General features: G+C 39.4%; 1 protein-coding gene and 1 long non-coding RNA gene across 3 annotated transcripts; one reads left to right on the top strand and one right to left on the bottom strand.

The window, feature by feature from the left end:
- Positions 1-1,722: 1,722 nt before the first annotated feature.
- On the bottom strand, positions 1,723-12,504 carry SSR1 (signal sequence receptor subunit 1). Of its 2 annotated transcripts, XM_066558726.1 has the most exons (9): positions 12,263-12,504; positions 10,148-10,260; positions 8,358-8,445; positions 7,928-8,190; positions 7,485-7,561; positions 5,722-5,800; positions 4,862-4,955; positions 4,287-4,301; positions 1,723-2,512 (listed from the first exon to the last, which is right to left on the bottom strand). In XM_066558726.1, the coding sequence occupies exons 1-9, from the start codon at positions 12,345-12,347 to the stop codon at positions 2,445-2,447; spliced, it is 882 nt and encodes a 293-aa protein (XP_066414823.1). In that variant the 5' UTR covers positions 12,348-12,504; the 3' UTR covers positions 1,723-2,444. The 2 variants fall into 2 exon arrangements, with proteins under 2 accessions (XP_066414823.1, XP_066414831.1); XM_066558734.1 differs by lacking the exon at positions 4,287-4,301 and having other exon boundaries at positions 12,263-12,503.
- Positions 12,505-12,577: 73 nt separating this feature from the next.
- LOC136553657 (uncharacterized) lies at positions 12,578-15,805 on the top strand. Its single transcript, XR_010783199.1, has 2 exons — positions 12,578-12,676; positions 13,036-15,805. It is a non-coding gene; the product is annotated as an uncharacterized lncRNA (long non-coding RNA).
- Positions 15,806-21,457: the final 5,652 nt, after the last annotated feature.

Here is a 21,457-nt window from a genome sequence, read left to right as displayed (position 1 = left end):
ACTGCTAAATTTCAACTACAACAAATTAATGAGAAACAAGTAATTAAAAAATGTTATGACATTCATCATGAGCAGCAGTGGTCTACTGGCTCCTGCTCTTATGAATTGCTTCTGGCTAAGAAAGTCACTATGAACCATCTACAGTGAATGCCATGTTGTATCATCAGAAAAACAGCCTTGGTACACCTGGACTTTCCCACTACTGGTTCCAGTGCAAGCTGCCTTCTCTCTTCTTTCATGCTTAAGCATTTGGAAATCAGCCACTGACTACAGAGAAGAGAGCTCAGCCTTCAAATACTTCTTACTTGTAGAAATAAAACTAGGATATTACAAATTAATATCCTCTGTTCTGATCCTTTGTCTTTTTTTCCTGGCATACCACTGTATCATCACCACCCCCTCAAAGAGTACCTTTAAATCTCAGGAAGAATTAAGAATATACAGTTCAAGATGACCTATTACAAGAAGGTGAAAAAAGCCCCTCTTGATGCCAGGTCAGAGACACAATCCAAGAGAGGGAACCTCCAAGTTCAGTGCATCAGGTGCTGCAATCACTATGGGGCTTTAGCATAGGAAGCATTTAATCCATAAACACTCTGTTGAATCAATGCAAGCTGGAATACAACCCTGCAAATCTACCACAGAACCAGTCAGGTTATATTACTAAAGGCAAATAAAGCTGTTCCACACAATTTGAGTGGAGACACCCCTTATGAGGGCAGCATTCAACTGTTTCCTAAATTATCTAAATGACAATTAAGCAACCTTAACTGCAAAAAATATTCTGCCTGGACTAGCTGTATTTTCAGGAAGTTGAACAAAGCATCTTCTCCATAGCAATGTGAGTCAATAACACAGTTCATTCTGGTCAAGTGTGTAACAAAATAGTGCCAGCACAGGTAGATTCAGAGCCTAGATGCTTCAAACACACTGTGGAGGGATTTGGAAGGAGCACTCAGCATTCACTGGCTCAAACGTTCAGTCCCTGAAGACCAAGTGTGGAACTAAAAGGGCATTTTTCACAGGTGGGGATGACAAAAGGGAGGAAAAGACAACAGAGGCCTCAAATCTATGCCTCTATCTGAACTCAACAAGCCTTCAGATAACATTCAGAGATAGGAAGAGAGGCAGCTGAGATGCAAACAGTTCAAGCCTTGCCCAAGCAAACTGATGTTCTGCAAACTGGCTCTTTTCCTTGTCAGTTAATTCCTAAACACAGTGGATGTGGATCAATACCTCAGTACCTGGTAATCATGTAAGCCACAAAAGGAAATCTTGCTTTGATTTTGCACACAGCTTTTCTGCTCGACTACTGAACCAACAGGCAGCTACTGATGAGTACACATCTGTGTTACTAGTTAAGAAAGACTAGGTGAAAAAAACCTCAGACCAATGTACTGACCAGTGTAAAGATGTCTCAGATTTAAAAACTGTAAATGGTGAATTAAATAGTTCGCCAATAAAAAGAAGTATTTGAATCCAACTGTTTTTCAAATTCAGTTTCAAGTGTGTACAGCAAATCTTTGTAAAGCTTTAAAAAAAATAAATTGGCCTTTTGATACATATGACATTCTAGTTCTTAAGAGAGAGAACCAAGAACTCAGTGAAAAGTTGTTCTGGCTTATTCAACAGTTTCTTGAGTAAAGATTGCAGAACTACCACTATAATCTGAATACCTAAGATGCTGGCACAATTCAATAACTAACCATTTAACAAATTGGGTAAAAAAAAAGAAATTTATGTAGTAATACCAATTCAGCACACAAATTCCATGCTTCACAAGTTCTGCTGCTGTGCAAGAGTCTTCCTAAGATCTATGCAGCTAAGTTCAGATTTTTAGGTCACTGCATGCCCAGATCAAAACAGCATCAAAATATCTACCACTACAAGCAGCTATACCCAATTGTGCCTTTAGAATGAAGACTATGCAGCAGTTGAGATGATCAGTGCCTGGCCACTGAGACAGGACCCCACACACAAACTTCTGTGCGCGCACCTTGTAAAGAGTAATGTTACTGACTGAATAAGAACAATTGCATTCAGGTTCTGATACAGATATGATACAATCAAGACAGATTAAAGTCACCAGACATTCAGATTAGGGAGAGGAGAGAAATCCTTCAATGACAATGTACAGATGACAAGCCAGCATTACAAAGAACTCTAAAGGCACATTTCAGGTAACACGTTTCTGTTAAGACCAACCGCTTACACACGCAGGCACAAATCTTAATGGCTACCTCCCCCGACCCCCAACAATTAAAAAAAAAAAAAATTAAAAGAGAAGTGCATTTTCAGTAATATTAACACCATTCAGTTAATCTGTTCAGTCCAAATGTTTAGCAGTATTTTCCTTATGGTGGTATGGGTTCTCTGCACTACTCCAATCCAAAAAAACCAAACAGGCAGAATTAGTAAAGGTTCAACTGTTGCACTAGTTAACATTACTCATCAGAGCCCACTGGTCTCTTCTGTGCCCTCTTGTAGGGCAACCTCCTCGGTGAAGCTTTATCTAGATTAAAAAAACAAACAAACAACAAAAAAGAGATAGTTGCATCAATTGCAATTGTTACATGAGCATGTATTTTTCTCCTCCCAAACACAAGACAAGCTGTCCTTTCAGTGCAATGCATCACCACAGAGAAGCCAGTTCAAACAACTTGTTAAGGCTATTTAACTATCAGCACCGTAAATAGAAGGTAACAAAAAATACTGTAACATGCAACAACAGGATAAGGTTTGTCTTATTTGTCAGTTACTAAAATGCAAAAAAACCCAAAACAAAAAAAAAATTCCTGTCATCCCTATGTGAAACTCCATGCTATGCTGCTTAGAAAATTTTCATGTTCAGTAATTACACTTTTACAAAGTTAAATGAATTATTTGGGTGGCCACTGCCTTGAGTTTACATGGCTGAAGAATGTAAGATTGACTCTTCTTTAGACAGCTCTGTCTTGCATGTACTATTTCCACATTCAGACAACTAACAGCAGAAGAAAACTGTTGTGGAAAACTGCACTTTTCTAGGAAGCATCCACATGTGACTGAATGACCTTTAAGGCCCCTTCCCAACCAAAGCATTCTATGGTTCTATGATTATTGCAGAGAATACTTTCAATAACCTTCAATACTCTACATGAAATGCTGAAGCGATTGCTATGTGCATCTGGTGACTAATTTTCTCAAACAGAACAATCTCCAATAGCCTCCCTAGTTAGAGTTTGTGCAAACACAAGGAGCAGCCATCATGCCCTTCCAGGCCAATCAGTACAGTATGAAGTGTCAATAATAAAAAAAGTCAAAAATATCTGATATCTTAAAGGCCATTATTTTAAAGAATTCTAGTGTAGAGTTCTATCTGAAACTAACCTGGAGCTGAGAAAACCGCAATTAAGAACAACTTAACCATTCATTTTTTCCTAAACTTCAAGTGTTCAGATATGAATACTTATTTGGCTTAAGAAAAGGATGGGGGTTGGGGCCCAAACATTACCAGAATTTGAACCTTTTTAAAGTCAGCTTGCTTTTTAGCAAAAAATAGTATTTAGACCTTCAGTTTTTCTTGTTAGAGGGAGGCTTTTCCAATTCCTGTGTCTGGATTTTATACTATTCTAGTGTATAACAGAAGAAAGTGTACAAGAAAGCTTTTATCTTCACATGTAAAGCACTAGTCTTTAAACCTATGGGGTGCAAGTACTCTTAAAAAAGGTAAAGGAATTTAAAAAGCCCAAAGTCATTAACTCCTGGCACAAGTTCATACCACAGCTAAGGCCTCTAGCCTTCTGCACCAAATGAAGGTCAGAATATGCTTATTTGATCAAAACAGCAGTCCCTGCCTAGTAAGGGTAGCTCCTGCAAAGGGTTTTTGAACTCTCTGCATCTCATGTAGATTGCACTTCACTGAGGCTTTCTCAGCTCACAGCAGTGACTGCTACTGATGGCAGGAGTTTATCAGCCTGATACAACAAGGTGAGCAGGGAAGGCAAAATGAACATCTGCCTTTTAGAAAAAGGATTCCAGGAACCGTGAGAGAAGACAACAATACTTCAACATTCTACTGAAACTATGTTCCTACAATATAACCAGAAATATCTCCAGAAAATACATGAAAACATTAGTTTAGAAGTATATAAAATGTATGCCATTGCGTGCATCTGTTCTGCATCTTTCACTGCTCAGGCTACATCACCAGTCACAGCATGCAGGAAGTTGTACTTCTATCCATGCTTAATTATTACACGGACAACACACTAAGCACTTTTCAGCTCACAAAGAGTCTGCCTCACCTCTTCTACTTTGCACTGAAGCCATGGGAAAGCAAAAGAGAAGAAAGAGTAAGAGAAGTTAGAAATAGCCACAGTCTAAAGAAATCAGATATTGGGTTTAGTGATGGCACTTCAGGTATCAAGTAGAACTTTTGGATTTGTGAAGGACATCAATAATAAGTATTTATGTGTCTTTAGTTAAAACACACTTCTAATGCTTACTTAAGACTTTGGTCTATAGGTAAACTTCCAAACAACTTTCAGAAACTCTGAGATGACATCTACTTTCTCCTATTTAAACCATCTTTGCAATCCAGGTTTTGGGTAGAGATCTTACACTGTTGAAAAATACTCTACAGAACAAATCATAAAAGTCACCAGTAGTCATTATCTTATCAACCAATAAAGTTGGTTATACAAGGAATGGGCTGCTAAAGTAATAATCTCATCCTTAAGTACAGTGCTTGAGACAATTTGTAATTCCCTAGAAGATACATGCTACTCTAAGAAATTGGTATCAGCTACTTACTCACTTACAATTAAAGTAGTAAAGTTAGGTTTGTTATGGTCTAGTCTGTGAAAGGCAGACTACTTACTTATTTGATTTAAAGTTTCTTGGGGAATCCAGCTCATATCAACATCGTTCTGATTTGATGTTCCCATCTCTACTTTCTGTACTGGTCTTTTCCTCTGAAAATTCAAGAAAGAAGAAAGATTTTTTTCTTTTAAGTAAGACTTGGATAGCACAAGTATTAGAAATTACTAAAAAAGCAGTATTTAGTGAATTACAATTATTTCACTAAGGTACAACTTAAGGCTAGTCAATACACAGAGCTGTCTTTCCCAGTAGCAATTTATTCCCCTAAGCTTTGTATTACCACTTCTAACACCTTACAACATTTATTCCACATAAAGGCACCAATTATTTCCTGCACACCTGGGCAAATTCATTACACCTTTTGCTGATGATCAGTCAAACTTTGTGATGACAAGTTTTATTTTGCTTTCTCAGATTAGCACAATATTGTCAAATGTGATCTGACCTTGCAAAATAATCAACATTATGGCAAAGCTTTGCTAAGAACTAAATAAAGGACTGACAGCTGTTTTCCCCTGAAGTCTGGCCTGGATTAGACTAATAGGCAGAAATAGAGAGCATGGGGAAAGTAAGTACTGGATCAGCAGATACAGACACCCAGTGATTACAAGGTATTCCAATTCAACCACTTCAGTGTGGAGCCAAAGGGCAGACCCAAAGGGCACAAGGCTCAGCAACCAAAGTATCTTCCATTAGGAACATTTTTAAAGAACACTCTAGCTTTCCCAGTAACCTCTAAGGTTCTAAAAATAAATCTCGCACCTTTACCATCATATGCCAGAAGCAATCACTGAATTGTTTTCTTTTCACATCAGAAAGTTTTGTATTAACAAGTACACAGACAAACATGCTACCCACCTTCCTAGACTCTAGCAACTGATGCAGGCCAACAATGACCAGCAGACCAAGTCCAGCAAGGAACATGTACATGAAGATCCTTTAAAAAAGTTTAAGAAACAATGCATTAACTAAAAATGTCAAGTTTTGAAGACAGCTTATGAAGAGGCATAGAAATTAAGCCTAACTTTGGGCGCACATCCACTGAAACTTTCTCAAGAACTTCTGTAGGGGGTAAGAGGGGAAAATACCCAAGGAATCTGAAACTAAAGTTCTAACAACTATAATGCAATTATTCTGACTTGGATTTTAGAAACTGTAATCATAAGTATAATTCTGAACAACAGAATGTTTGAAAAATGCTGTATAAATTAGGAAAATGTTATAATAAATAAATAAATACTGAAATTCACTAACTTTAACAATTATTTTGCACTATCACGAAGTTTCAAGATATTGGGTCACAGGCAATATTTAGGTCTGTGACAGCTTTCATCACTTAAACCCCTTGAAAGTCTTATATGCTTTTAGCATTCTATTGCAAAACAAGTACTGCTAAGACACTAATAATTTGCAACAGAGCTTTGAATGACTTTGCTTATCTTGCTTTGTGTTCCACTGTTAGAATTCTATCTACAATATCAATTTTCTTAATCTGTGCATTCTGGTTTGGTTTGAAGAATTTTATCTTAAGTACCTGCTGATACTTAGCAAGAAGTAAACCTAAGTTATAGCTAAAATTGATTTGGGGATTAAGGAATTTACAAGTAAAAAGCTTATTCCAAGCTGAACATCTGAACTCTCATTTATGATAAAGGAAATTAGGGAGTTAAACTGAAGAAGATACTTAATTTCAATACCTGCTATAGGGCAATTATCTGTTCACAGGACATTCACACAAACTGATTCTAGTATCTGAATTGTTTTGAGAGCTCCTTTTTCAGCCCATCACACATTTTCACGTGACCAACTGTTCTTTCATTTATACCATTGTATTTTGAGAATTACAAACGAACACAACAGCTATTTCTTTTGGATCACCTTTTTTAAAAGGAAGCTTGCTCAACAGGCAATTTCTACCTGTGCCAGGACAATTCACATATTCAGTATTGTCTGCAAATATTTCTGAACATGAACTTTTCTAACTCACAGCTTCACTTAAAATTCCATTCCAGTGCTACAATATTTAATAGCATTTTAGCACAACATATGCTTGAAAGATATTTGGTGTGTCAGATCTACCTAAGTCTGAAAAAAATCACTCCTGGAAGATACCTACTACAAACAGGGTTTAGAGGAAGTCAGTCATTCTTTGCTGCGCTCTCTGGTACTCCAAATACATTTTTTAGTTTATGTAAACTTAGATTACACTGCAGTGTTCCAGAAGAAAGTTATTCCAGTCCTGACAGCAGGACCCACAGCCTGATACTATGGACTCCCTGCATCTTTTAGCTCTTAGGAAAAAGCACAGTAGCATAACAGAAGCTTAACAGCTTTGAATTGCTATGTAGCTGAATAACACCAGGCTTAAGCCCTCTGAGCTAAAGCACATCTGTCAACTTCTCACTGACACAGTACCACTCCTGAAGATTCCCACTAACAACAGAGATCTTAATTTTGGGAAAAGTTTGTATTTTCAGTCTGTCAAATGCTGCTACATCATACACAAAACACAGCAGACCTAACACTCAATAAAATGACAATATAAGAACTATTTTCAATGGCACCACCAATAACCTGTTCTACCAGTGCACCAACTAAACCAGGATCTCCAGTCTCCTTACGTTTCTCCATCCAGCCCATCTTCTTTTTCAATAATTGTAACAGTTTGATTGAAGACAGCATCTTGAAAAACGTTGCCCTAGAACAAAGTTTGCACATGACATTTTAAACTGATTTCTTCAACACATACACAAACGTTTACCTTTTTTCATGTTCTTAGAGAAATTCTAGAAAGCAGCAACTCCTGCACAAGACTTTCTTAAGGTTGCAAGTTATGCTACTTTCACTCAAGACATAAAAGCACAAATGTTCTGTTGTCCTCTACAGTTCTAAGACACCCCAGCTTCCACTGCTGATACAACTTTAGGTGCATGTAGGCAATCACTTGCTGTGCTTATGTACCCACTGATTTGCTTAAATACTACAGAGGCATTCACTCTCTGGAGAGGTACTTGACTAAGCAGTTCCTTCCTGACACCTCCAGATGAACTAGCATCGGGCTTACACTGGCATCTCTGTAGTTGAGATTGATAACCAGACCGAAAGGACGACCACCCATAGGCTCAGCAGGGATGAAGGAGTACTCAAACGTGGCTTGTCTCTGTGGTGGAACTACTGTGTTCAGAGAAAGAGCTGTGAAGTTCTGGATGTAAAACTGGTAGTCTTGAGGGTACCGGAAAGAAGCATCAAGAGACTCGACAATGAAATCCTCTGTACCCTTATTGGTGAAGCCCACCAGAAATTTTACAATGTTGTTCGCTGGAAAGTCTGAAACACACACACAAAAAAAAAATTCAACCGTGAGAAATCTCATGCACCACACACAGTCAAACAGAGAGTATCTAGAACAGACTCTGTGGTTTCACTGTTTCAGGAAACACTGATGTAGTCTAAGCAACAGTAAAGAGAATGGTGGATTAGCAGAGGACTCTTACCTTCACCTTTCACAAATAAGATGGTTGTATCAGCACTGGGTGAGGCTTTAGGTTCTCCTGACAAGTCTTCTTCCTCTTTTTCTTCTGTCTAAGACAAGAGACTTTTTCAAAAAACTCTATAATGAACAGTGAAGCTAAAACCATGCTTGGTTCATGAGAATCCCATGTGTCAAAGCAAGCAACAGTGGCAAGTATTTGTACCAAATCCTGCTCTTGCAGGATTAGCACCACAGTCTGTTCTCCCTCTAGATTTGCTGAGCATCCCTTTCAGCATTTATCTTTCTACTTGTTATATTTTACACAGTGACTAACCTGAACCACATTTAGCTCTATTGAAGGGTTTGGAATCAAAAACCATCAGTAATGTTTCTGTTTGGGGATGGAAAGAAAATAATAGAATCTAAATGTTAAGTGTTCACATCTAAGCTATTTCCAGTTAGAAAACAAGCATTTCAAAATAAAGACAGCCATAAAACAAATGAGTTGTTTTCGCTACAGGGAGTGTTTACATTTTTTATTCAGCTTTAATTAGTTAAGTGTTATGTATGCCTGGAAATAGTTAGGCTATTAGAACTATGTAAGTCCATGGACACCTTCAAGCATCACCTTGTGATGAATCCCTTTTTGACAAATGCAAGCATTAAGAGCTTATTTTCCATTTAGGGATCAGGGGATCATCACCATCCCCACCAAACAAAAACCAGTATTGAACAGTCTCAGCTAAGTGCTGAGAAGTCAGTTGGATCATTTGATTTCAGTGCTAAAACAACCTCCTGAAGCAGTGGAAGTCCTACTGGATCAGTCATACACATACTATGAACTAGGGAACCAGAGCTGAGCATGCAGCATCCTGATTCCAAGACACTATGAAAAACCCTTTTATTTGAGTGACAAATAAAAGAAACTGCCTAAAAAGCACCATGTTTTGTACCTGAGCCAAAAATAATTAAAAGGAAATTACATCCAAAAGTTTATTTAATAATATTCTGTCAATGTTGACATAGTATACCTTCTTACAACTTAGCAAAGCTGGTCAACCATAAGCTCACCAACTTAATAACAGCAGTAAAATCTCATAGAATCAAGCAACACTTTACAAAATCTTCATTTTTGTTATGTATGTTTTCTCCTACTAATGTCCATCAGAGATTTGAAAAAATTTTGCACCACTCTAAGCACACTGCCTAGCAAGCCTAACATGCCACTGCTATAAGCAGATCAGAAAACTACGTAAAACATTTCACTTTTCTGTTTTTGATTTTCTGGGCAATTTTTTTAGCTTGTGTTGTAAACTAAGCTGTATATTTTTTTAACAAGGGTTTTAGAATTCATTCTGAGCTTAACTAAGAACTCTGTCACCCTTAGAAATCATTATCAAAGAAGTCAGAATGAAGTCATTCTATCCCCCAATGTTCTTCTCAGTTTACCGAGGTGAAGCTTCAGATAGAAAAGGACTACAGAGGGCTCCTATGAGAATGTGGTTCTCTCACTTGGTGGTTTGGGTTTTTTTGTTTGGGTTTTTTTGGGGTTTTTTTGTTGGTTTTATTTTTTTTGTGGCCTACAGTTTTGATAGTCAGAAATCAGGTTGCCCCCACGTGGCTTTTCAACTGGTAATTCAGAAATAAAAGATAAATCCTTCTGACACTTCAAACTGAACACAAGCTTAATCAGATACATGGAAGTAGCCACCTGAAAAAAGCAATGTAAGTAAATTCAATTATTTAAGTTATCCAGCTTCAAGCATTTCTGGTCTAATTCATACTTTTGAAGTAACATTCATGCACAATTACCAAGTCTGTTGGCTCATCTTCTTCAACTTCAGCTTCATCATCCTCATCTTCAACTATAGTATCTTCCACAGCTTCCTCATCTTCTGTAGCATCTTGGGCTGCAACTAATAAACCTGCCAAAACAAAATGCAAATACAATAAAGTCTTTTAAAGGTCTAGTTAATCAACAAAAAAACTGATGTTTAAGTATAACTCTCAAACTAATATTTGAGGAACTTCTTAAAAACCTGCCCAATACAGTGTTTTGAAGCCTCAGTTGCAAAATACTCCTATTCAAATGATACTTGTGTTGATCTTTCAGCCTTTTTCCTTTGCTAAAAACTTTCTCATTTACTAATTTATCCGCCACTAAGTTCAAAACCAAAAATTTACAGCTGGATGACAAGAAGTTCAGCATTCACACAGCAACGCCTAAATTTGCAGAAGGCAACCAAGTTACATTAAATATGTGAAAATAATTCAGGGTTGCAATTACAAAAGTGAATATAAGGCATTCCTATTGACAGGAAATTAATTTGTAACTACTGTTTCTTTTAAGCCTAGCACGTCTAATAACTTTTTAGCACACTGGTAACAGAACACTTTGAAAGGTACCTAAAAAGTTACTTTGTGGGGTTTTTTTGCGTACTTATTTTCATCCAAGTTTTGAAACCTAAAGAAATCTTTCTGACTACAATCTCCTCAAAATCACGTATAGCCATATATCCAACAGAACCACACCACCAGTCGGAAAAGAAACGTGACCTAGAGCAAGGCTCCAAGACAAGTGCAATCTGATAGTCCACTGCCTCTTTGCTTTCGTGGAGCCAAGCCTCATACATTCAAACACTGGGCAAATATGATTAATAAAAATACTGGCCACGGGACAAAGTTCTGTCTGTTTGCAGTTCAGAGCGCATGCAAGCAAGGCTGAGATCTAAAACACGTGCACAAAATGACAGGTTTGGGTTTTTTTTAAACAAATGTAGTGTTTTCTGAATATGAAAGAGTAGAAATGAATGGATGACTGATTTACATAGGTCTGAAAAAAAGACCTAGCTGCTATAAATACAAAATTTAAAAGAAATATTTTAAAATTTTCATGGGAAACAGGAATCCTTGAGCAGGACAAGTATATCCAAGGACTTAAGAATTGCCAGTTAGTGCTAGAGAGAGCAAACCCAACCTCTCCTCTCAAGTGTCTTTAGAAGGCACACTCAAAGACTTTTGCTCGACCATGTGCAATACTTAACCTAAGCCTTAACTACAGTGATTTTATTTGATGTTTTAAACTTGTAAGTGTGGAAAAAAAAATTAATTTCTACAAAAATTCTTACAAATAAAGGCGGGGGGTTTTAAATTAAAAATGAACAGCATACAGATAGGCTGTAGGCGCTCTTTGCCATCTGCTGCCCAGCACACCCTCAGACCCCTCACGGTGTTTCCGATGGATGTCAGAGGGGCTGATGATGTGGCAATAGCGGGAGAGCTCAGGGAAAGGACTCGCACACGGCGTGAGCTGCAGCCCACTGCAGGAGCTGGGCGAAAAGCCTTCCCAAACTTAGTAGTAGGGAGGCAATTTCCAGATCGTGAATCAGATAACGCCACAGCGTAAACAGAGATTAGCGCTCCTCGGTGTCGCCAAGGACACTCGGGGGGTGGCGGCAGACGAGGTGGGAAGGCAGGGTGGCAGCCAGCGCATCTGCTAGGGAATGTGCAACCAGCACCGCGGGCGAGCGGGGAGAAGGACAAACCGGCTGCCGCCGCCTCAGGAGGGGTTCTCTGGCTCTCCCGGGCCGCTGTCACGGCCGGGTTCGAGGCCGGTGCCCGCGGGGCCCTGCCCGACACCGCGGGTGGCTGCGCCGGAGGGGCCGGAGCGCGGCCCTGCACCCTCCAGGAGCCTCGGACGAGCCCGGGCCCCGCGGGCACCGCAGCCCCGGCAGCGGCGGCCGCCACGTGCGCGGGCGGCCGGGGCGATGAATGAGCGGAGCCGCCGCCGCCGCCTCTCGGCGGAGCTTCCGCAGGCCCGGCCGGAGCGGCTCCCCCTCCCCGCGGCGCCGCGGAGACCTCCCCACACACCCGCACACACCCACCGGCCCCGCTCCCCGGCAGTGACGGCCGCCCGCCCGCCCTCACCTGGGCCGCCGCGGGCGTCCCCGAGCAGCAGCGCGGCGGGGAAGACGAGCAGGGCGAGCAGCAGCAGCTGCGACAGGCGGCTCATGGCGACGATGAGGACGGCGGCGACCCGAGCCCTCCCGCGCACCCTGTCCCAGCGCTGGCTGCCGCGGCGGGATGTCTAAATGGCGGCGGCGGCGGGCGCTGGGGCTGGAGCGGCAGCTGGAGCCGCCTCCCCGCGCTGCTCCATCCGGGGCCGTGCCCACCCCGCTCCGCCTCCGCGGACGTGGCTCGGCCGGGCAGGAGGCGCGGCGGCCACGTGAGCGCCCGGCGGGGGCGGCGCTTCCTGCGCTCCTGGGAAGGGCCGGCGGCACCGAGCCTGCCCGGAGCCTTCGGACAGCGCTCTGTGAAATACAAAGCTGTGTTTCGTGACAGGTACATACAGGCAACGTGTGTATTTGCGATTGTGGTACGTGTGGAAACCGACCATGGGACAGTTATAAAGACGAATTCTAGTAATAACTGAGGAAAGTAAAGCATGGAAGAAGGCCTTTGAACCTATCTTTCGTTCGCAGTTAACCTTTATAAGTCTTAAGTTGATTTAGGAGCATTTGAATTAAAGCGTTAAGGATGTTGCTCTTTGGCAGGAACTTTCTGCTTGTAGTTAAGCCTTAAAGAGTTTTGCAATAATAACCTTTTGAAGTATAATTTTAGAATATAGCTGGTATCCTTGAAACTATAGCTTTAGAAAATATAAAAAGGAAACATGCTTATCTCACGCCTTAACAAAACAGTGAAAAGCAGCTTGAGAAAGGAAGATGAACATCAACTCAAAGATTAATAGTTTCAACCACGGGAAGCTGGACATCACTGTTACGAGATTTATAGTCCTTGCAATTAAAACGTGGGCCCACATCTGGAGAGCTGGACTTCACCAGATGGGATGCTTCTTCCTTCTTTTGGAAACCGGACCACCACCATCTGGGGATACTCCTTTCTGGGATACATCCTGAGAAAAACTAAATCACAATAGTGTATAGAATTGTGACATAAAAATTGGGAATAGAAACTGCTGAGAAAGCTTATGAGTACCCCTAGAAATACCTGTAAGCCTCAACTATCGGTGTGTAGTTGGAGGGAAAACTTCCCTCACTGTACCCAGTGCTGTATTGCTCATACTTTACCATATTAATTAATAAATTGATTGCTGCTTGAATTGCCAATGCCTAGTCAAGCTCCTCATTTATAACAGCTCCCAGAGCAGGGTCCCGCTCCCGGGAAGGGCCGGCGGCATCGAGCCTTTAACAGCACTCCCGGCACGTCGGGCGGTCTGCCGTCCTGCGCGGCGCCAGGGGTTAGACTTCGACGGTCCTCGTGGTGCTGCAGAATGTGGGATTTGAGGATGTAATCTGTCAAACAGCAGCCAACAAGCAAACTCTGTGTGATATCTGGGCATTATAAAGACAAATTAGTTGTCGGTAGAAGTGCCTTGTTGAGGTTTAGGCCTTGACATGCTACAATGATCTCAGACCTGGGCAGAGCCTGGGAAGAAGGATGTAGCAATAATAGTGAACGCTAAGAATGCAGGATTTACAGGCCACAAGGACATTTGGCAGAACTCTCAAGATAAGGACGATAAATGCAGTAACTGTGCTGAATTACCTCTGTGTGGATAAAAGGCAATTCTGGTACATGGAGATCACAGCCACTGACTCACGGGCCACCGACCCCAGAAACCCTCTGACTCCTAAGCAGAGAACAACTGAGCATGTGGATTAATTAGCATGAGAAGTGAAAGATTCATTAACCAATAAAAGATCAAATACGACTTAATAAGAGAAATATGTAACTTGTAGATAATGAATGTTAATGCCTCTGTTTGCTAAATGTATAAATAATGAAAAGTTTTGATAGGTGGTGTGCTTGACTTGTGGAATACCACTGAGCAGCCAGGCTAGTGCAACTCTGGAAAAAATTATCAATGTCTCTCTTGAGTGTGAAATTATTGGCTTATTGCACACCAGGTAACAAGTCCAGTTTTTTCTGGACAACACTGGATCCCTTCCAACTCAGAATATTCTGTGATTCTATGGGCCAATATACCTCTGGACAGACCAAGGATAAAGCATAGTACTGAAATAAAGGTGCTATGGAAATCTCAAAATTCCATGTTGCTCTAGAATAGCTGGTTTTGAGTCATATATTTGCTGGTTTAATTGAAAGTTTCCCAAAGCATGATAGGCAATGAATATGATACTGATACATTGCCTTTATCTCAGTAGACCTTTTGTTAAGTGCAATGCAAGGGATGTTAAAAGGGAGAGCTTTCCCAAACCCTACAATCAAAACATTCAGTGAAAATAAAAATGCCAAGGCCCAAACCAGCCTCCCTCCATGCTTTCTCTTTTCTCCCACAGTTTATCCAGCAATTTGCATACAAGGTAAAATGAAACAAGAGTAGTGTTAAGATACATTCTATATTTTGAGGTAACTTTAATTTGTCATTTGGGCATATGCAGCTTGCTGTCATGACAATGGTAAATGTAGTCTTGAGGCATTCATTTTTCAATTTCCCTCATTTGATTTTGAACCTGCAAATTACACTAAAAAAATTTATCAGAAGTAACCAATCTAGCTCAGCTTAATCTTTTTTTAACATGCTGACAATGTTACTGAAATGCTGTTAAGTATTGACTGAAAGTGACATGTAAGTATTTCCAGAACACTGGAAAACATTCACTGCTACTGGTAAAAGTATTTCTAGTCAGGTAATATCCACCCAAAGGTATAATGTTACTTTTTCTGTAAAGATCTTTCACCAGGTGGTGATGTCTTTATCCTAGTCGTGGTTTGGTTGTTTTGGAGGACTTTTTTTTTGGGGGGGGGGGGGGGGGGGGAAGCAGCTAGTTATTTTTTCTTCAGGAAAGTAAAAGAATACTGGCATGCTGTAGGAGGTTTCCTATATAGCACTGCCAGATCTGAAGCACTTCGTGTCTTCTACACAGTGACTATGTACTTTAAGTGCTGCTTTTCCATCTGAGTTAACTGTTCTTGGTGTTACTAATTAATTAACCTGTGTGGTGCTCTTACTGGGTTTGTATGTTGTGGAGGCACAGAAAGATGTTAATTAAAATTGTATCTGAAAATAATTGTGGTGCCTTGACCAGCTTCAGCAACCAAGCCAAGACTGACTCCGATGTTACAGCTGTACCTGGAAGCCATTTAGGCTGCATTCTCTTGTGCTAAGCATTCTACCCACATTAAACAAGTATAATTTGAAAGAAAAGTCTCTAGGAAAACCTGAAACCAGCTGCAGAGATTTTTTTTCTTTTTGCATGAACTGCTCTGTGAGTTTATTCCCAGGCATAATAAAGTAAGTGTTGACAATATTTGCCACTATTGTGGCATTGAGCTTTGACATCTGTTATGTTGCATGCTAATTCTAAGACTGGTGTTCACTCAGAGTTCATGTTGCCCCTGGGAATGTGATTGCAGTCACATACAAGAATTGTATCCTGCATTTAAAAGAGGGTTTTCCATTAAAAATTACACGTACAACTGTTAGGAGGAAATGTGCCTTCAATTTTATAACAAGTGTTACAAAAAGAGTGAGCATTCCTAGTGTGTGATCTATAAGTAATATTTACCTTACATTTCCATTTTGAATTTCTTAAATTAATCTCCCAGATGTGTTGTTTCCCCTTTGAAGATATCAGCAAAAGGCAAATAACTTTATGTAGAGACTTATTACTTTTGCAAAAATAATTACAAAAGCAAGTAATTGCTTTTGGCATGGCCAAGGGTTCAATAATCAGCTGGACTACCTCTTCATTATTTACTCAGTACCTTCTAGGAGAGATGAATTCAACAAAGCACTTTTAGGAGCAGTGTCACATGTACAGTCCTAACCTGTTTTCTGCTTCTAGTTTCTCACTTTTGGATGGCACTTCTTGTGTCAGGAAAAAGCTGGCTGAAATATAATCTGACTAGGATAGAGAGCTTGCTTGTATTGTAGAAGGAAATTTTGTTGGGACAATCAGGAGGATCCCTTGCTCCCTGAGTTTTCATGGAATTTTACATGTTAGCAAAATGTTTAGAGAGTTTATTTTTTTCTCAGCTATTTTTCTGTGGACATTGCTGTAGGTGTTAATACCTTGCAGTTCCTATCATGTGCCAAGAACTGCATCCTTCTCAGTTCTCTTCAGGTTCAGCTTGATGCAGTAGTTTTGATAAGTAACCCACTATTCCAGTGCACCCCAAAAATGTAACTTATTATTTTTGCTTGCTATTTTCTTCTGAAATTTTTCTGGGGCTCACAGATAAGGTCAATTTTTTTGCTTTCAGAAACTGTCAAAAGCTCTAAAATCTTCTTCTAATAGTTGGTGATTTTGTACCCTTCCATATTTTGTCATGCCTGTTAAAATCAGAAGAGATAACATTACTTTTTAAAAAATAATCGTACTAAGATTTATCTCTTCATTACTTTCTGTAGTTCAGAGAAAAAATTATATGAATATTGAATTCTCAGGCTTTTTTCTCCCTTAATTTCTATAGTACTTTTCAAAATACAAACAGTTATTGTATGTGGTAGTTATTAATAATTCCAGTGAGAATCTCCCACTTAGACCTGTCAAGCTGACATTATTCTTTCTCACCACTGATTTTAATTGTGGGGAATCAACATATCTGAAATTGATGCAGGCAGAAGGAGGTCATGCAGCAACCCCCATCCCTGGAAATCCTGTCAGCTTCTTCTGACTGGGTGTTAGTACAGGAGACAAACCAGTGTTCACAGGAGCTTTTAATGAGATCTGCTCAATTTTTGCCTGTGGTGGTTCTTTGAAGGCTGGTGCTTTCCCAAGTTTTTTTGCTGGGAGGAATTTTAGCTACCCTATTGCAGAAAATTGTCTCAACCACACACAGATTCTGTATTTTATGTGAGAAAAAAAAAAAAAAGGAGAAGGATACCTCTCTGGAGATCTCTCTTAGAGAAATACATGGGAAATTGTGTTCCACAAACTTGACTGAATAATTCGATTTTTTTTGAGAATTGGAAAACATCAAATGAAAACTGTAATAGTGTAGATAAATTTGTAATTGTTAACTATGATTGCTTAATCAGATTTATGGATTCCATATGCTCCATATGATGGTAACAGGAAAGGAACTTCAGAGGTCCCTTTGGCCTTGTCCAAGGTTGCCCAGCTTAAGATTCTGTGCAACACTTGGGTTGGGGTGATGGTTTTGTAATATATACAGCTTAAAGCACATGGAGTATTTTTAGCCACCAGATTTTTTATCTTCCCTCTGCGTGAAAAGTAGAAACAAAGTTGTTGACATGAAAAGATAAAAAGCTATTTTTATTCTACACTGCAAGTTAATTATTGCTACTAATTCAGTGATAGGATGGCTATTTGGTGGATTTGTGCACATGGATTTCACAAGTCCAGTGTTTCTCACCTAGGGAGTGCACTACATATACTGCAGCAGTATTTGCTAGCAGCATTGAGTATATCCAAACAACCCCCAATCTCTTGGTTTTATTATTGTGAGTATTGTCACATATGGTAAAAGCAAAATTCTATTTTAAGCCTAAAGTACAATAGTGAAACAAAATATAGCCAGTAAGAGAACGTGTACATGTAATTGCATTTGGAGTAATTAGTAAGTAAGAAAGCCACCATGGCTAAGAGAGAGTTGTCAATGTTAAAGGAAAAAAAAAACAAAGGAAAATTGAAGATATATTTCTAGATGTTACACTTCATGCCATGGAAAATGAACAAAGCAGATCTGTTTTCTTTGTGAGTGACTTCTACATCTCTATTGGATTGCATCTAGAATATTGCGTCCAGTTTTGAATGTTTCCCAACCCATGCAAAACACATATAAAACCATCTGCAAGCTTCTGCAAACTTGAAGAAAGAGAGAAGCTAACATACTATGCAACATTTATATTCTGATCCTTTCATTCCTTTTCCTCTTGAAGATGTAAAAAAAAGTTCATTATCTTTTTATTCCCTCATTTACTTGAAATAATAAATTGCAAAGAGTTTCATCAGTGCTTGAAATTAGATTATTGCATAAATATCTGTGTTATACAGAATTCCACACTTGGATTCAAATCCAGTAAAGGACTTCAGGAGCACTATCTTACCTTTAAAGTTCTTAAAGTAGCTTTTTTAACAGAACCCTCAGCTGGAATCTGTGGAAGTTTGTCCCTAGAAGGGAAGGGGAACTGCTGCACCTGGCAAGTGGGAACTGCTGCACATGGCAACTAGGATTGTACGTTATAGATACTTTCGGTGCTCACAATATCAGACTGAATTATGCTGTAGCTGTCTGTCATTCTCTGACTATATCATATCTCTTTCCATTGGTTTTGAGCTGCAGGATGTGGTTTTCCTTGGTCTTTCACCCTCTGTTGCTGCAGATTTTGGTTCTTCCTTCTGAACTCACAAATCTGTTGTTGTGTTTTCTTCATCTCAGCTTGCTCATTTTCAAGTTCAGCTTGCAGGATTTTAAGCCAAGGAGCCAGCTTGTTATATTTAGATAGTGGCTGTTGACTTTCTGCCAGCTTGTCATCCCTTTCTCCCTGGAATTTTGTTTCCAAGGACAGGAGCCATTTCTGTGTGCATCCTCCTTTTCCTCCCTCAGCGCTGCAGGATGCTGGCCAAGGAGCCAGGCCAGGGCTAAGGTTTACTATCTGTGGATACACTGTGTGCATTCCCTCTTATCTCTGCAGATGGAGATTGTGTAGCTGACACTGAGAAAGGCTGACTTGGCCAAAGGAGGAGACCTGTAGAGATGGGAAGCTCCTGTTTTGGCTCAGAGGAGTCAAACAAAGTTGTATCACTGAAACTTCGAAGGACACAATGGTCAAAAGGTAATTTTTGTTGAATTAGGGGTGGTTTAAAGATTAAAGCATCATCCCTGCATGTGCTAACAAGCTTAATGAAGAACATCTATATGACTATCACTGCATGTGCTAACATCTTAATGAAGAACATATATATGACTATCACTCCACCCAAATCATGCTGTACATAGAGAGGGAGAAGGACAACAAGATTGGGCTGTGTACAGAGAGCTGCAAGTAGCTCCCTGTTCTGTGAGTGGAGAAACTCCCTTCAGCGGGATCATCTTTATCCTTTCATTTTATCTCCCTGTTTTCATTATTCCTTGGCAGCAAGTAATGCCCCAAAATGCTGGAGTAAAAAGTCCTTACCAACTTTCAGCATTTCCTGGGGGAACAACGCTTTCTATCACCAACTAATTAGAAGAAGGAGAGGTCACATGACAGCATTCTATTCAGAGAAAGTGGAAAAGCAAATGAGGAAAAATGTGAGTAAACTTCACCCATACTGTTACTGTAGTAGTGGAGTTGTGTCATTCTGCTATTGCAAAAGAAGAGGTTGCATTCAGTTTATGCAAACTAATTTTTTACCAACTTCAGTGGAAATTTTCCATCTGTGAAGATAAGTCAGTGTAGGCAAAATTATAAAATGATGAAAATTAAGAAGTTCACCCTTATACAGTGCCTACAATCCTTGCACCTGCATCAAGTTCCAGTGGGGCGAAAAGTCTAAAGAGTGTAATTTTCAGATTTTGCCCTAACATACAGTAATCCCAGATTTTAAAGCAAGAATTTTAAAAAAGGAAACAAAACCCACCAATAAATCAAAATTCAGCTGTTGGCTGACCCCTTTGATTGTAGAAAATCAAGAAAATAAATGTTAACATTAAAGAAAGAAGAAATTAAAAAGTCTTCCATGCTCTATGAATTGTTCTCTTTACTGAATTTTGAGAAGGTCGATTAAAGGGAGATTTTACTTGCTGAAGACAAAGAAAGAAGGCAAAAACCATGTTTGAAATGCTACTGAGGTAGCCTGTTGGAAGAAGGCTATACATTTTTTTACTGAATTTCCTAGATATATAATAAATTTAGCAATGATCAGAAGTCACATTTGATACACCATGTTTAAATTATTTACTTTTTTTCTTACACCCCCTGTAACTGAAAAAAAAAAAACCAAACCTGTAAAAAATAAAAAGCATTTTAGATTCTGGTGGAAACCCTCTGAGAGTATTTCCTCTTTTGTTGTTGTGTATTACACTATTCTTTATACCTATTTTCACTTCTCTGTTTGACTGTATCAGGCCTGGTATGTGCACTGTGTTCTCATGGAAAGAATCAGATATACTTGTGTTAGTCTCTCTCCAATTGTTTGGAGGCTATATTTGTTGTCCAGTGGCTACCTACCAAAAGCATGTAATTTGTAACTTCTTTAATTTTAAATTTTAATTTGATGTTTTAAATTTTTAATAACTGTAATTAAACATAATTTAATTTAAATATTAATTAAAATTTTAAATTATTTGTAATCAGAATGGGAACTGCAATGCAAATGCATTACTCCCTACATTCATTACTCAGTTAATTCAAGGGACAGCTCCAGGACCTCTGTCTTAGCACTTCTCTTTTATGTTATACATCTGTAAGGCTTGGCACTTACTTATAAAATTTTGCAATATAACTACAAAAAAACACTTCTACTAATTTTATAGAGAAGGGTTTTTTCATCATTCAAGCCTCCATGGAATCTTACCATGGCTTCTTCTGGAAAGGGAGTATAGCTAGCTGGTTCAAATTATCTTCTCCAGTAAACTGTTCCTCAGTATCAAAACCTGAGTATGTAGAATAGAGAGACAGGGTGAGAGTTTGAGTGAGAAAATAAGACATGTCTATTATGGAGGATACTTTATTAATGCAATCCAGCAGTGACTCCATATTTCTGCAGATGGCTCTTCATGATGACCTACAACAGGCTTAACTGATAATTATTCTGGCAATTATACATCTCCCAGGCTCCTGCACTCTTTTTTAGTATTGTCTTATTTTTGCCAACCCAACACTCTCCTTTGATGTGGTTGTTCTTCCTTGCCTAGGGATTCCTTCTCTGGGAAAAATGTATCCACACCCAAAGACTGCTTCCAATGGACTATGCAGAAAGGTATGTTGGTTCTACAGTGAGTGTTTCTATGGCTTAGAGACTCTTGTTTTCTGAGAGGTATCCCAAAATTTATATGGACTTAAAAGAAGAATTAAGTTTTTTAGAGTGTTTTCAGAGGATATTCATGGAGATAATACAGCTGAGGAAAACAGGTATTTTGCTTGGAATTTATTGAATGTATCACTTGGCCTCCTCAGTGTGTATC

This window comes from Molothrus aeneus, chromosome 1, assembly GCF_037042795.1.
Source record: "Molothrus aeneus isolate 106 chromosome 1, BPBGC_Maene_1.0, whole genome shotgun sequence".
NCBI classification, from domain to species: domain Eukaryota; kingdom Metazoa; phylum Chordata; class Aves; order Passeriformes; family Icteridae; genus Molothrus; species Molothrus aeneus.
Note: the sequence above shows the minus strand (reverse complement) of the source record. Positions and strands in the feature narration are given on the sequence as shown.